Source organism: Dromaius novaehollandiae, chromosome 1 (assembly GCF_036370855.1).
Source record: "Dromaius novaehollandiae isolate bDroNov1 chromosome 1, bDroNov1.hap1, whole genome shotgun sequence".
NCBI lineage: Eukaryota > Metazoa > Chordata > Aves > Casuariiformes > Dromaiidae > Dromaius > Dromaius novaehollandiae.
The window spans coordinates 49,664,675-49,677,805 of NC_088098.1; the positions used below are offsets into that span (position 1 = coordinate 49,664,675).

A 13,131-nucleotide genomic window follows, 5' to 3' on the forward strand; every position below is an offset into this window, starting at 1 on the left:
GTGATGGTCCTATATGTTGTTTACTTATTCCAGCTCCACAAGAGCACTACCTTCAAGAGAATGAGAGAAAATGCAACCTCAGTGCATGCCACAGACATTTTCCATAGCAAGCAGGACAGCACACATCAAAGGATTTGCTGTGAATCATCTTGCAATCAGCATAGGATTGATCACCATAGACCACTCTTGACAGCAAGCATGTACTTAATAAGCAATTATACTCCAGTTTTTAAAACCAAGATAAAAATTGTATATTGGGACTGTTTTTCAGCCTGTTTGCTACGTTTTTTGCATTCTGTCCCATGTTGGTTTTACAAATCTTAGAATAATAAATGTAAATGAAAAACCTGGATACTTTGACAAAAAGAGAGCCTAGGTATATAACATCATCTGCTTTCAAGCCACCAAATACTGCAACTGAAACCCTGTTTACAAATCAGTTCTTTTTTATTTCAAATCTTTCTGAGGGGACTTATGTTATTTACCATATATATAATATATATAAAAAGTATATAGAGAGATTGTTTATTTGTAAATAGAAAAATCCTATGGAAAGAATGTCAAGTTTTCACACTTAATAAATCATCAACATAAAGCCATGTTTAATGCTTGTATAATGTGACACAATAAACTTTAAAATAAATTATGCATATGAAATCTTTGCTGTTTGGCATTCATGAGTTACTTTCTATATACCTTATCTTTTCAGACAGCAGGCAGACCAGTTCAGTGGAAGCAAATGTAAATGCAGAGCAAAAAGAACAAGATCCAGTCAGTACCTTCTCGCTGTGAATCCTTTGCATGTTTACATTGTCAAATGTTATTAGCATTGTATTTTAACTCTTTTTTAATGTTCTTACTTGTTTTCTTTCTTGACCCTACTGGATGCTACATGTAATTTGGACAGTGTGGAGTGCTCTCACTTTACATGGAATTAATAGACTTTCATCATCCTTCACTTCTTTGTGGGGTGCACTTCTAGCTGGAATAGAGAAGGGATCAGGATGGAGGAGAGCAACAGAGACACTAAGAATTATCTTGCTGCTTTTACTCAGGCAAGGCCCTGGCTGTGAGTCCAGCTAGAGGAGGACACTGTAAGATCCCAGAGAAAATATTTTTCAGAATTAAAAGTGCTTTAATTAGTGATGCTGATCAAAAAAATAAGTGTTTTGAAAAAAAATAGGTCAGAAAGGGTCACTCTTTACCTCTGCAGCAATCCTGGGAGGTTAGGTAGCAATAAATGGGGTAGTTCCCAGAGTCCTCTGCAAAGTTCAAGGATGCTTGTCTCTAAACCTTCTAGAGCAAGATATTTCCCCCAGGGAATATTCATCTTGCCATCTTGATTGTGGGTCAATAGATATTGCAGATAGATACATGTGGCCCAAACTTTCACTTCATACCAAAATCAAAACTAAATGACTGCTCATTGCTTAAATAGTGATGTCAGACCATAAGTCAAAATTTAAGATGCTTATTTATGTGCTTTCTCGGTTTTAATAAATTATATGAATTCAAAACACTGAGAAAAAAAATGATGCTACACTTTTTCTTAACTGTGATAACTGGGAAAATTAGCCTTCACTCCATGAAAAAAAACCAGGTGGAAGTCACAGGTCATCCAAGACAGTTTAATGGGGTGTCAGTTATTATGCAAAAAATGATTGCAGTACAGAGCAGTGCAATAAAGGACTTAGCGATACTATTCTATAGGAACCAGCTGGTAATGATCAGTCACCCCGGGAAGCACAGTCAGATGGGAGATTAGCATGAAGAGAGTGTGTTGCGAGCACTGTAACCCATACCAGTGGGCACAGAGGCTGCTGTCTTCTCCATTGATGGCTTGCTCTGTACAACAGAGTAGAGGCACACCAGTGCCTTTCACTACATTTTGGCACTCTGCAGTATAGTGGATATCCTAGTACTTTCCCTTTTTCAGATCTGTGCGCTGAAAGTTCCTGGTAAGTACAAATTATTCTGCTCCAGTGCTCAAGAACTGTTCTGTAATACAAAATGCAGTGTCTATTCCCGTGTCATGGAGACAGGGCCATAGGCTGGATGGGCTGCACTTAACCTTTTCCAGCACTGGAAGCAAAGGCAACTCTTCCACTTGGTGGATTAGTCTCAGAGTGGCTAGGACAGTCCAAGAATAGAGGCCCCTGTCCCGGATCCCAGAAGACTTTCTTCAGGATGCTGCTGTCTCACATCTCCAATATGGGAACACAAGATAGAGCAGGCATCTGGCCTGTAATTCGCTAGAAAAGGCCAGCCTCTTGGAGCCCATTTTCACTTCCTAATGTTTTCTGATTCTGTCAGCTCATCTCATGCAGTAGATCATCAAGTACCCTCTGTCACAGGGGCACAAAGTAGCTTGATTTAAATACTGAAGGGCCCAGGTCACAGCAGATAAACTAGCACTGTGTCCTGTTCCAAGCTGCAGTGGCTTGGGACCTAGCACAGCCGCAGCATGACTTCTAGCAAGCATTGAAGACATGCAGTCAATGTTTCGTTTGGGTCTCAAGCACAACTGCTTTATGAGCTCCGCAGATTGGCTTTCCTGCAAAGGCTGTTATAGTCCAAGCTTATTCTGCTGCCTTAGAGGAGTATTAATATCCATGTATAGCTATAGCAGAAGGCCTGCTGTACAAACAACAGAGCAGGTCTGTTCCCTGCCACGCCAGCAAGCACACAGTATGAGCAAGCTACTGGGGTCTGCACCCTTCTCAACCACAGAAGCATGTGGTTATGGAGGATGTGCCATTCAGCTCCCCTCGGCAGTCCAGCCAGAGGGAAAAGCCTTCCTCAAATTACCGCCTCTGTGATCGCTTCCCCTTCCTGGGATGGTGGTGCAGCAGAGTCTGCCCACCTGCTGAAACACAAGATGGGCTCTAGCCTAATCTGGACCAACCGTGATGGCTGCACCTGAATTGTCACAACAGGGACCAAAAGAACACAAATGGCTGCATGAGGTTTTAGTGCATAGCTCTGCAGGTGGCAGCTGCAGCTGCCACCACCTTCTCTCTGCAATGGTCTCATCTGGCACAGCAAAGAGACCACTCCTCTTCCATTAACATCTTTGCCACGCCAGACCCAGCCCTGTGCAAGAGCGGTCCTTGGCCAGCACTGTGGGCATGAAGAAGACTGCTGTGGCTCTGCTACATGGATCTGAATGAAAAGCCCAGTTAGCTCATTTCCATCATGAGGACCAGCTCTGTATGGGCAAGACAGGGCAGAAGAGCGAGGGAGGGAGTGAAAGGAAGGATATTACTAACTCTTGCCTCCATCCATCTCCAAAGGCACTCTTGCAGCTCCCAGCAGTGAGCAGAAAGGAGGAGACAGAGGTAACCTGAGAACAAGTGGCTTAATGAAAACAAAAATACACAACAAAAACAGCAAAATAAATACATTCTCAGGATCATTTCTACTAAGCAACCAGATGGCACTAAATACGCCTGCTGTACTTTAGAAAAACCTGTGTTTCTTCCAATCTGATAAGATCTTGCAGTACTAATCTCTTCATACTTTCAATGGCTTAAAAAAACCAAAAAACAAACAAGAGAAATAGCCATTTCTGGGGGAACATTGTGATCTTATTAAAAAAAATTTGCTGTGAGAGTGAACTGAGATTAAAAGCAGGTATTTTTCAGGAGGCTCAGGAATATCTGGCAAACATTTCACTTAGAGACATCACCTTAAGCCCTGTTGCAAAGATCCCAAGAGACAGGGAGAGCAAGAGCAAAGAGCAAGAAAGACCTGATTCCTCACTTGACATGTTCTTAATGTCAAGGTCATACAAGCGTGACAGTGCCACAAAGCTCTGCAGAGACTTCTGCCCACAACACCAGCAAGGCTGGTAACTGATCCATTGCAGGAATGTCAGCAATGCTTTTAATATATAAGCAGAACTGTCCTCATGGGCTGACATGGCCCCGTGTCATATATGAAGGCCATTGACTTTTTCCTTATTGCCTGAGACCTTCATTTCCATGTGGCTGAAAGCAGGGTTGTCGGTTCCTTCAGATGCCAGGGTGAATGGTTTCCAGTTCAACACTTCCACTTTCTCTGGCTGAAAAGCAAAGACAAAAACCATGTGAAGTGGAAGAAAGAGCCTTCCTGTCTGACCTGCATGCAAGCTGAGTCAGGCCTGACTTACACAGCTAATTAGGAGGCCTGGCAGGTAAACACAGAGGATAAATAGTGACTCACTGCAGTAGCCGGTATTTTTCTATGGGCATGGAAAAACTGTCCTTGTATATTGTTACTAGTCATGTAAAACTATTCTTGTCCTGCAAATTGTGTCTAAGGCTTTTTTGGGCGTGCAGAGTTTTAACTGCCACATTCCTGTCTAGCGATCTGTCACCGCTGGACCTCCAAGCTATTGCTTGCCAACCCTTGGTCCTTTAATCATCTTTGGTATGAAAAGCAGATTAACACTCATTGTTGCTTTGGTGCACTATCTCTGTTAAACATATTGAGAAGCTGAGCTCTTCACGTGCAGAAAGTCTCAGTTGCCCCTAATTTTTTCTCAACAATTAACTTTCTGCTTTAGTTGTGGTGCCAACCACTTGCTGCCCAACTCCCAGCTGTAACTAGGAAGACACTTTTCTTCTGGCTCCAGGCAGAAATTAGCATTGCTGTGGGAATTAGCTTTCACTTTTTTTTAGAAAAAAAGACTTTTGGGGTTAAAATCCCAGATGGTGAAAACAGATGTCAGTCCATTAAAGACAGTGGAGCTATAGTGAATGATATCAGCTGGTCTCCAGTGACATGGGCAAACAGCATGCAGCATAGTAAAAAGGCCTTCCGTATCCAGAAGCCAAAATACACAGCATCATAATAAAAGGGGGCATCTCATGGGGCAGAGGCATTTTGCAAACTGGATCATTTCAAAGATATCATTGCCTCTACGGCAGCACTTGAAAAGCGCTGAACAGAGCTGAACTTGCATGTTCAACGTCCAGAGGACACTGATTGAAAGGTAACCTATAGTTTATTTTGAAAACCAAATTTCCCCTGCGTTCTCCTTTATAAGAGATGTTTCCACTCTAGCCAATAATTTCTCCCCTTTTCTTTTACCTTAGGGAGGGAGCTAGGAAATAGATACACTGACTGGAAATGTTTTCCCTCAACCAGTAGTTAATGTTGCAGCCTCCCCAGAATCTAGAGAACACATGTTTACAAACAAAGGAGGCTTTGCTGAGTTTGAAGCATGCCTTGGGCCAGCTTCCAAGAGAGTAGTGAGGGAGGATTTTGGCAGAAACCCTGAGAACAACTCTCTTTTGTCTCAGTGGCTGCTCTGTTGTTCACTGAAGTCAAGCTGTGGCCAAACATAGCTTGCTTGCCTGTGCCAGCTGCTTTTCCCTGACCCACCTCGTGCTCTGCTACTGCTTTAAAGCGGACAGTCATATCAGGCAGCATCAGATGCTATTCATCCTGCTGGGGAAAATAGGCCATGGACTATGTGCCTTTGTCCCCACAAGGGGAGACTGCTTTAAATCAGAGGAGTCATAAAACTACACTTACTGTCTCAGATTTAGACCATGAAAAGTTGGACAGGAAGTCTTCTTTGGTCAGCAGGAATTTACGGTCCGTCGTCTGCTTTAGTCCTCCTGCAAAACAGGCAGGTTTCAATCAGCCAGGTTTCCACGTGTGACTGATATGTCAGAGCCCAGCTATGGGCACCAGGACAGTCAGCAGGACAGAGTCATGCAGCAAAAGCCATCAGGCAATTACAAGGTGGCTGTTACTTTCCTCAAGGAAAGTAACATTTTTTCATAGCACTGTATCCCCTGCATCTCCCAAAATGTAACATGATCCTCAGGGTCTATATGAAATACCTTAGCTCTTTTTCAGAGTTTCTTAGACCCTCTCCAGATTTCTGAATTGTGTTAAAAATGCTGACACAGTCCTCAAAAAGGATGAATCGCATATAGTGATATCTGGGACTATCCAGCCTGGGCAGGACACATGGTACCAGGTGCTGCCCTGGAGCCAGCAGGGCTCCTGTTCTCCAAAGTAAGGGTAGCCTCACACCAGGTCACACTGATTTCTATGGTGAGTTATTTAAGAGAAGTCAAGGGGTGAAATGGAGTACTTGGGCACTTTTAGGGCATGGAAGATTAACTGTCTGGTGTGGGAATGTGTGCGGAAATGAAACGAGATGCAGGTGCTGGGAGTTAGCGCTGATCTCCACCTGACACTTAAATCGGGTCTTGGTCTGAGTCAATTCTCTTAGGGACTTGCTCCATGTCTGAAGCTGGGTATGAGATTTCTCTTTTGGATTTACTGAGTTGGTAGAGTTGCCTAGCTTCTGTTTTGTTCTATGGCTTAACAGCCTGGTGGAGAGGCTGTCAGCAGAAGGGCTACAAATGTCCCGATCCCAAGCAGGTAAGCGGCAAAACCTGTCTACAGGCATCCCTGCCAGAGCTGTACCTTGTCCTGTGCAGAGTGCATGTCAGTGAGGGAAATAAGGGTAGGCTAGAGGGAAAGAGGAAAGAAATGGGAGCAAGTTTTTGAGTGGCTAACAAGGAAAAGAAAGTGGTAAAAGTGCATCTTATGCTTATTGCTTGCAAGGTACAAGGAATCTAATGGAAGACAGTCTGTCTACTGTGTTCTGAGCTGCCTGGTCTTGAAGTAGAATAAAAAGAGAGAGTTCACCTCTAAAGCAATTCTAGGCTAGACTACTAGGTCTGAAATCCAGCAGCACCAAAGTCTGAGTGCTATTGCAGGAATTTGGCTGGGCACAGTGGGAAAGCTGTGTGAGCAGCTGCTTTTATGCTATTTCTGCTGTGGGCAAGGTGGATGGTGGGCTTACTTTGCATGTTGGCCAGATGCAAAAGCAGAGATCCCACAGGATGAGTACCCAGTCTCACGTGTTGCTTTTGCCCCCTATACAAATAGTACAGGGACTACTGAGAAAGAAGTAACATAGCCATGCACAGGGTACGCAGCTCCAAGGTACATGCTTGGCGAATGCGGTGGAAAAACATGCACTGAACAGGCTCAGACAATAACCTTTGAGTGCTCTGAACTCACTCAAAGTAAAACTGCTTTTGTCCTGTTGAAGCAGCATAGGTGCATCTCCTTGCTTGGAGTTGTTGCCATGTTCAGGGACAACCCTTAAACCTCAGCACCTGCTGTGATCTAATAAAACAGGAAAAATAGATTCATATCTTCTTGCCCCTCAGGTTAACTGCTGAAACTTCAGTGTCCTTAGAAATCTGAAGTATCTTTTGCTGTGGGCAGAGACTGAGCATGGGATGTAGAGGGGCTAAGGGAAGGAAACCAGAGTTAGGATGGGAACTTTTACACAGCCTTTGCAGCAGGGTCCCTGGCACCATAGCAATGCCAGCTCTCTACTTGGTCATCTTAGCCTGAAAGAGAACCAAGACTTGCATTCAGTGACACTTCTGGGACGAGTACCTGTGAGGAGGCTGATCACTATTCCCACGGCTATTGTGACAAGGGTCCCAAGTGTGCTGAAGTAGAGGTAAGACAAGGAATACCAGTTGTCTGCTAGAGCAGGCCTAAAGAAAAGAGCAGAAAAAGAGTCTGTCATCTCTGCCTTCCCATTCTGAACAACTTGAAAATGTTGTCTATGTTTCTAGACTGATTATAAATGCAGAGTTACTTCTGGAACCAGCAAGTGACCTGGTACTGTTGAATTACCTCTGTGTAATAAAATGTGCATTCAAAAATCTGATTTTAAAATTTGCAGGGCAAGTCTCTTCATAGGGGAGGGGATTGGTCAGTACAGTGAGACAATGAATGGGACAGAGCAGGTAAAACAGGATGATCTTGTCTCTGCTAGGAATTTAGTGCAAAGCTGAGCACTCTAGCTAGCCAGATGAAGTGATAGCATCTTTAGGAGGGGGCATGTTATTTAAAGGCATAAAATGCTAGCAGATTAGCCACATTCAACTCTAAAGAGCCAAAAACAATCGGCAACTGTCTTACTGCCTGTTACATCTGACTGTTCTCCTGGTCAGCCCTGTCCATTGCAGTAGTGACTTCCCCACAGCCCTGAGCAAGGCTAGAGGTCTTGTGCGAGGCATGTTGCCTGTGAAACTGAAGTTGCACACTCATGTAGGCACCACAGTGTCTACTGTTGACTGTACGATGCTCTAAGGTGTGAGGATTTGTGAATCCCTGGAAACTTTTGTTTAGCTCCTGTTCCTGCTGTTCCCTGCATTATTACTTGTATCTGTTACTTATAGTTGTGGGTTACAAAAGTAAAACTTCTGTCTATTGCAGAGGGCAGAAAAACTCTTCTATTTTGCCCATTATTCCCATCACACACACTTCTGGCTTTGCTGGTTAGAGCTATATCTGCACAGACAAGCTGTTGTAGGCAGAGTTGTTAAACTGCCAAATTCCCCTTTAACCATCTACAACTTTGATTCATACAGCAGAAGGTGGTATGGAAGTTAATCTTATAATTATAAATTGTATTCCTTCTCCAAAGCCATGGCTCCCAGGAAAGCATATCCAAGCCTTTAGACTCAAATACAGAACAAAAGCTTTTCAGGTCAATAGGCAGATTCACTTTGACTTCTGTTCTGGAAGAACGCAGGCAGACTTCATTCTGACAGAAAAAAATCACAGAAAATTGTTACTTCCTAATTAATCAGCTAGGCAAACCAGTGGGCATATTTACATTAACCTAAATGCCAGGCAGAGGTTCACAGTGTTTTTAAACCAAATGTGTGCAGTGTTGATTACCCGTGATGGACTTGTATACCTTGTATATTCTTCAGCTTGTGTGTGGAAGAGTGTTGTTAATGGATTTTCTGTTGATGAAGTGAAATTGCTTGAGCTGGATATGTTACAGCCTGCAGTTGAAAGACTTAGTGGAATAGTCCTCCCTGGGAGAGGAGGATAAATCTGAGCTCCAATTCCAACCCAGAGTGAAATAGCAAAGCCACTGACAAGACCAACAAATGCACCCTGCAAAACAGAAAATGAAAACTGGATTTAACTGAAAAGCAAAAGTACATAACAGAACTGAATGAGTAAGCAATACCCAAAATAATCCAAACTGCAGCCTGCACAGCAAAAATGAAACATACACTCAAACAGTTGGGAAGAGCTGGAGTTTACTCATTCCTATTTTGGGAAACAGTGTTTACTCATATTTCCTGAGCATAGCCCTCTTTACTTTGCCATTACACCTTTATGATCAAATGATAGCCTTGGGATGCTCTGTATATGAAAAAGTTGCTTTATTTCAGACCCTCCCTGAATGAAGATAAAGCAACTTTTCCTTTTACTGAGGTGATCTGTTCTTGCAAAAACATATTCTGCTTTAGGGTGGGTTTTTGTCCGGCAGTTGGCAAATATGGTTTCAGCATATATATAAAATTTGCAAGTTATAAAAAGGTAAAAGTTAGTGATCAGTGAGCCTTAATAACTAACAATCTTCTTGGACTAACCCATGGGCTGTATTTTCAGAGCTGGCCAAATAAACTTTGGATGGAACAGCTTTTCTTCAGGAAATGCTGATTTTTATGACTCTGAAGGACTCTACCAGAACACTGTAACTCAGTCTGTATTTTAAAGAGGTCTTTTTATCACCTCTGGCTTCCAGATGAGTTTTGAAGACTGCCTGCCCCTCTAGGCCCTTTGTTCTTCTGGGTTCTCCATCCCACCCAAGGGACTGGTGGCTGGTGTTTGAACTTGCTGGTTCACTTGGCTGCCTGCATGGGGCAAGTATTTGGACCCCTTGTTTCCCACTTTTGCTCAGGCAGGCCTGCATCCTCCAGGCTTACTGTGGGGCTGACTTTTTTTCAGTTATATGTCAAGATGCTTGGTTCTCTGCTTCTTCTAAAACTGCATTTTTCCAGCAATCCTTGACAAGATTTCATATTTATTCTGAATAATATTTTTCTCTAGACATGTGAAGCTTATACAGCCCTGTTTGGCCACTTCATGGGGTTAAGTAGGAAGGGGAGCAAAGGGAAAGAGCTACATGGAAAATATCAGAGTTCTCCCTTGCTGCCCAACACAAAATTATGAGAAAATGGAGATGTCCAAAACAATTGATGAATTTTGAGCCAACAAGGCTTAACTTCTACTTACCACTCCATTTGCAAAGGAGCAGAGAATTCCCAAGGCAAACAGTCCTAAAAGGGGACCACCAACCATGCCAAAAATGCTTAGTGCTGCCTGAGGAAGGAAGAAAGTCTGCTATCAGGTGCTGTTCAGAAAAGGTAAAGCCTCCATCATGGTGTGAAAGGGAGATGGGGGGGGGGGGGGGAAAGAAATTACAAGTTTGTAACCAGCATGTTCTCAGGTAGCAGGACTAGATATAGTTACAGGGGTGTTTAGAGCTGAGGCTGGGCCTCGGGCTTTCTGAAACCAATACCCAACAAAGAATAAAAACTAATCTCATAATGATATCCAGCAATTATTTCCTTACACAGTTCCCTCTGGGTTATTTAACAAGGGCATGAAAAAGCTGTCTGACACCCACCTGCAACAAGGATCCCATGAGAGATGCCAATGCAGCCATAGCAATGCACGCTCCGCCATAAAACAGGCCTATGTGGGAAAGGCAGAACAAGGTGTGAATCTGCTGGAGCTTGAAGAACACTTCCCCCTGACCCAGTGTGACTCCTGACATCTCCAAACCAAATCTGTCATAATCTGGATTGTTTCTAAGAGTTCCTGAATCAGCAAAAACGCCAGGTTGATGTTTACATTAAAAGGAGTTCATGCAAACTGGGCAATCTTCTTCCTGTATATTACTGAAGGTTAGTTGAAATATTTAATGCTAAATAGCAGCAAGGATTAGCCATTCTGGCAAAACCACATACATTGTTTACACTGCTCAGCTAATCTGTGTAATTGCCCTTATTTTGGAGGAAGGATTTTGCTTCTCAGTCTAAAGCTTTGGAGCAAGAAAGTAAATGCTGGAAGATCACTGGGAGCTGGCACCACGATGAAGAATGTCACAGGTCACGGTGGGGTAGATACCCTGAGCAGCCAATGTCCCTTCTTCCCAGGACCCATAACACTGCCTCATTTGTTTTCTCCTCTTCCACCCTACTGAGTTTCACTGTACAAGGACAGAAACAGTAAGTTAATCCCCATGTTTAATGCGAAATGTCAGGCAGCTCATGATAATATCGGAGCACCAACAAATTTGGCCTGAACATAACTTGCAACAATATTTAAGAAACAATGCTCTTGGGCGATGATACTCAATGGTTGTCTGTCACCTGCCACCAGCATGCTGTGCTCAGTGACCTGGGTTATGACACCATATTGGGACTGTGGGTTTTTACACTTATTGCACATGCTGTCCTGGGCCACACCTACTGCTGGTATCAGACAGAATAGCCAGCAGAGACAGTGACTGCACTTTAGAGACATAAACCATCTGCTCAGCTGTGTTCTTCCCCTCTTCTTTGAGCTATGCTAAATAGAGAATCCAAGCAGACTGAGGATTTGAGGGTATATCAGAGAAGACATGCAGTTTCTCATTCTCTTGAATACTCTGGGGGCGGGATGCTGTTGCTCATGCATCAGTCCCTTTTCAAAAGGTTTGTCACAAAGTTGTTTTCCGTTCTTCTAATTTTTGACAGATACAAGAAAAATAACATCCATTCGAGAGACATTTAATTCTGTAGTATGAGGAAACAATACTGAATGCAGATGCAGTGCATCTTTACTGCTTAAAGATCAAACAACATGGCTTTTTTCTTTTCCTCTGTTCACTTGAAATAGCCATTTCCCCCATTCTGTGTAAAGCTTACATTCCTGATCTGGTCTCCTTCAAGTACTGTGTCAATGTAGTTGTACTGGTTTGAATGGACTTACTCTTGACTTATGCTGCCATAAATGAGATTCAAATCAAGATCTCATTTTGTAAAGTAAAAGTGGAAAAGATATTTTTCCAGACATACTCACTCATCCCCATGGAAATCCAGGACAGTTTCTTTTCCGAGAGAGGTCTGAAGTGTGGCCTAATGAGGTCTTCAACGGTCACGGCAGCCAGAGCATTGATGCTGGAGGACACTGTACTAGAGAACACATGATTTATACAATTTTTTTATCTTAGGAGTTGAAATCACAGCTAACGGAATGGTTAAAGGCAGGGAGAAGCTGCTACTGCCTGAAACAGTATCAGAGAACCAATGTAACAGCTGTGTTGGTTGAAATGACTATTACTAACTGGGAACAGTTAATAGCTTAGGAAAATTGTTTAAAATAATTGATCTTAGTGAAGACAAGGCAGGTCTTGATGAAAAGATTGGCCTGGAGAAGTCAATGAAAAGATCTTTTGCATATAGCTAAGCTGTACCTTTATATGTAATATCTTTACAAATCTATATAGCATACATCTGGCTAGGTAAAATTCCTACATGCAGGCCATTCTCAGAGAAGGATTCAGATAAGCTAATTATAGTCATCTAAAAATAAGGCATGTAGTCTAAACCAAATTGCTCCAGGATCCCTTCGCAGTCAGAGAAATCAGCACCTCTAAGGTGCATAGCCAGTCAGGCGATCTTGTAACTATTTGCACCTTTACTCTCACAAGCCAGCAGCCTTTCCCTCAAAGCATGAAAACAAACTACCATGGCTATTCTCTCTGTTTACGTAACTACAAGTATTCAGAGCCAAAAATTATTCTGTTATCACATTCTTAAGTTTTGCCAGTTTTTATCTGTTTGCTGTTATTCGAAGCCTTTCCTGGGAGAGGCGGTATTTCCCAGAAGACACACCTGGGGAAAGTGGAACAGAACACTCCCCACTAAGGGATGGAAGGAGATTTATTTATTTTCTCCATTAAAAATACATAGTGACCATTGTTTTCATGGGGCTCACTCAAGACAATTGGAAGTCCAGGAACTCTTTTGTAAACAAGACTGTAGAGATCAGGAAAAGGGAGATGTGTTTAGAATTATGCAGGTTTGAAACTGGAAAGTTAAAGATGAACAGTAGAAAATTCCTCCAAAGTAGAAAATTCCCCCGAACTGCAGCTATTTTGCATAAGCACCTGCTTATAAAACTTACAACTTCCTAAAGCAGAGGGGCGTTAAAGCAGAGATGCAGGTTTTGTTAGTGCTTATGTTGTGGGTGGCTGTTTCCTGTGTTAGTAGGGAACTCCAAACAGCTTTGAGTCTTAAGACC

The 13,131-nt window shown here is 42.8% G+C and overlaps 2 protein-coding genes across 2 annotated transcripts in view; one reads left to right on the plus strand and one right to left on the minus strand.

The window, feature by feature from the left end:
• Positions 1 to 661, plus strand: part of ANO4 (anoctamin 4) — a 225,747-nt gene extending 225,086 nt beyond the window's left edge. The window contains exon 28 of the mRNA XM_064510676.1: positions 1 to 661. The gene's annotated coding sequence lies outside the window, so the exon portion shown is untranslated.
• SLC5A8 (solute carrier family 5 member 8) overlaps positions 579 to 13,131 on the minus strand; it is a 27,978-nt gene continuing 15,425 nt past the window's right edge. Inside the window, exons 9-15 of the mRNA XM_026109503.2 lie at positions 11,908 to 12,020; positions 10,469 to 10,536; positions 10,075 to 10,161; positions 8,738 to 8,943; positions 7,420 to 7,523; positions 5,521 to 5,606; positions 579 to 4,063 (exon numbers count right to left, since the gene is read on the minus strand). Of these exons, the coding sequence (XP_025965288.2) occupies positions 3,932 to 4,063; positions 5,521 to 5,606; positions 7,420 to 7,523; positions 8,738 to 8,943; positions 10,075 to 10,161; positions 10,469 to 10,536; positions 11,908 to 12,020 (796 nt within the window). The 3' untranslated portion in view covers positions 579 to 3,931. The remainder of the gene's footprint in view (positions 4,064 to 5,520; positions 5,607 to 7,419; positions 7,524 to 8,737; positions 8,944 to 10,074; positions 10,162 to 10,468; positions 10,537 to 11,907; positions 12,021 to 13,131) is intronic.